Source organism: Adiantum capillus-veneris, chromosome 20, assembly GCF_014529385.1.
Source record: "Adiantum capillus-veneris isolate H3 chromosome 20, ASM1452938v2, whole genome shotgun sequence".
Taxonomy (NCBI): Eukaryota; Viridiplantae; Streptophyta; class Polypodiopsida; order Polypodiales; family Pteridaceae; genus Adiantum; species Adiantum capillus-veneris.
In genome coordinates this window covers 108732018-108735063 of record NC_140950.1, presented here as the reverse complement: position 1 = coordinate 108735063, position 3046 = coordinate 108732018, and the positions used below count along the sequence as shown (strand labels likewise).

The 3046-nt window shown below is 45.5% G+C and overlaps 1 protein-coding gene across 1 annotated transcript; it reads left to right on the top strand.

The window, feature by feature from the left end:
• The first annotated feature begins 225 nt into the window (after nt 1-225).
• LOC147433065 (uncharacterized) lies at nt 226-2384 on the top strand. The gene is made up of 2 exons (XM_086491699.1): nt 226-914; nt 1595-2384. The coding sequence occupies exons 1-2, from the start codon at nt 612-614 to the stop codon at nt 1703-1705; spliced, it is 414 nt and encodes a 137-aa protein (XP_086347825.1). The 5' UTR covers nt 226-611; the 3' UTR covers nt 1706-2384.
• Nucleotides 2385-3046: the final 662 nt, after the last annotated feature.

The window sequence follows — 3046 nt, the reverse complement described above, 5'->3', positions numbered from 1 at the left end:
TCCATTTGTGTGTATGTGTGTGTGAAAGACAGCTTCTCCTTGAGTGTGTGTTTGTGTGAGCTTCTCCCAAAGAAGCCATATTCTGTCAAAGTTTTGTCATGGGTGTGATTTCAAGTCCAACCCAATGGCTAACGCGATCAAAGGGAAAATTTCTCATTAACAAAACTCTCTTTTTGATATCGGGTTGGTATACCCAATACATTTTTTTTGTGGGTTAGTGCCAAATCAATGAGCAAACAGCTTTGAGGCAAGTGATTGAAGCTTTAAGAGTAGGTAACAATAGCTAGAAAACGTGCTTTGAAGAGTGGATGGGATGAGGGAATAGCTTGAGTAGCCAAAGGAGGCAAGCCATGAGCTAGATGAGCAAAGCAAATGAGGGTAAGAGGAGGTGAAAATCACGCCACCTACATGTGAGGGAGGGTTGCTTCTCTTGCTTGCTAGAAGGAGTGGCTATGTGGCTAGATCATGTAAGAAGTTTAGCAATTTTAGGGCAAGCTTCCTCTTGAATATTGAAAGGTATTGTGAGCTAGAGCCTTAAGGGGTAAGAGGGAATTCTCAAGCTTTTCATGAAAGCTTCACTTTCTCAAGTGAAGAGTGAAAAGTGAGAATGAATGTTGGAGGAGGTGGTGCAGCTCATGATGGGCCGCCCTCTTCGTCAGCACCACCTGGACGTTTCCCGACCCTCTTCTAATTCCTCATCTTCTCCTTCTCTTCCCATTTCTAAGAACTCCGCCCCCTGCTCCACCACCATCGACCTCCTGGGCGCTTCCTCCTCCTCCTCCTCCCCCACCAAGCCCCACCCTCCGCTGCTCCTTGCTTCTGAGGACCCTGAGAGTAGCTCCTCTGCTTGCTGCTTCGACCTCGATGCAGACGCCCCTCTCCCTTCTGGCTGGGAGAAGTGCCTTGACCTTCAGGTATATCTCTCTCTTTCTCTCTCAACCTCCCCACATATACACACAATCAATTTCCCTTGTAGGAAAGATGTCCCTTTTCCCTTATGTTTCCCTGTCATGTTCAATATCATGAGCTTCTTCTGGCGAGGTTCTGCATACTTCGCCACGTGCGGTAGGCAGCAGGCGGGGGGCGAGTGGGGGGCAGGAGGCTCCGGCTGCCCCCCAAGCCCTATCTCACTTAGCTAGGTATGTGAAGCCTTGCCAGGTACATGCATGCACACAAGAAGTTTTGGCCATTTTCCACCCGAGATTGCTTCGGCAGATGAGGCTCCTCATACCTAGCGAGGCGCGTGACAGGGGCCAGCAGTCTCTCTTGCCTAGCTAGGTATGCTACGTCTCGCCTGGAGAAGCTCTCTATGGTGTTGCAATCCACAAAGTGGGAGTTGTGAGAAAATGTCTGAAAGATCTTGTGATATGGTGCTGCTGGCCCGCTCTCACCTGCACCTAGCCAAGTATGAATGCCTCGGATGCAGAATCTCACCTGCCTCGACCCCCCAAAATGCCCCTAGCTGGGGATGGCGTGCCTCGGATGTCGAAGCTCCTTGACGTTGTAACCTGTGCCTATGGAGACATGCACTATAAGGTCAATTTACTGTGAAGGCCTTCTCAAATCTAATTTTTGTGATTTGTGGTACATGCAGACAGGGAACATCTACTATCTCAACAGAAGCACAGGCTTGAGCACATCATGCGATCCTATCAAACATAAATTGGCGAACGTCCCCGTCCTCTTCGTCGTATCTCACAGTTGAAGCCAACATGCCCATGGCCTCCGCAAGCAAGCCCATTGCTACACATTTCCTTGAGGGGCCTAGTAAAGAATCCACTCATCTTGACTTAACCCTTAGCTTAAGACCAAGCTCTCCTTGCTTAAAGCCACACTCCCTTAATCACGATGTCAATGGTGACTTTAATCACAAGTTCAAAAGCTTAATCGCTTCACAAGGCCCTCTTATCAAGCAAACATTTTGCTCCTTGCCTTTCAATTCTGCTAGGGCGTCTTCGGCTTTGCCTAGCGCATCTGCGATCGCCCCGTCGTCTTCATCGATGTATCCTTCTACACTATTTTTTCAAGAATTGAGTGCTCTTAAAGATATGGGGAGTTTGTTGGGCACTAGCATGACTTCCAAGGAAAGCAAGGCTATGAGTATGAATCAAAGTGTCAATGGGATTTCTAGGCATATAAGCCATAACAATGTGAGTATGAGTGTAAGAGAGAAGCATTTCAATAGGGAGACTCTTTCTTCTGGCCCAAGGCTAAGCCCATAATCAGTGACACCCATATGGATGCTAGTAGCCCAATGATGACCATGGGGTGTGCGAATTGCTTGATGTTTGTCATGCTTCCGAAAAGTCGTAGCCCAAAGTGCCCTCGCTGCGGAGCGTCCATTGATTCCGACCTTCCTCAACCCCCCGCCGTAAAGAAGCCCAAGCTAGGCTTGTCGCTCATGAGCTAGGAGCTTATCAGCAACAAAGAGATCATTTTTTGTAATAATTTTGTACCATTCTCTATCTCCTTGTATGAAATTATTCTGTTCTCCTTCCAAATGCAGTTCATCATGTGGGAGCTTTTCCCATGATTTTATGTAAATATTAATTCACTGCTGCTGTTTTGCTGAAAGCTGTGCGTACGTGTGGTGTGTGTGCGCGCGGGGAGAGAGAGAGAGAGAGGTTTTGACTTGTCTGGTTGAATAATGCTGTTGACTAGTATAAATAATTTTCCTTTTTTCATGTGATTGAACACATGAAAGATAGAATGAATTTTCAATAACTACATCCCCTGAAAAAAACAAGGTAATAAAAAAATTCATGTGATACAAAATTTCTTAGAATTGAAGAAGTTGACTTTTTACTAAGTATCTTTGTATAAGTCTATCTTGAAACTTTAATACTTGCAACTCACTTTGAAAGTTGGTTTTGAGCCAATCACTTTGCAAGCGTTTTTTTTTTTTTTTTTTTTGGTATGCCCGCCGGAAGGAAAGGGCTTAATGTTGGCTAGGCTTGAGATGAGAAAAATCAAGATTTTTTTTTAAGTTTATATTTTTATGATTGGTCCAATGGTCATTTCTCATTATCTTTGACTTGAGGAATCC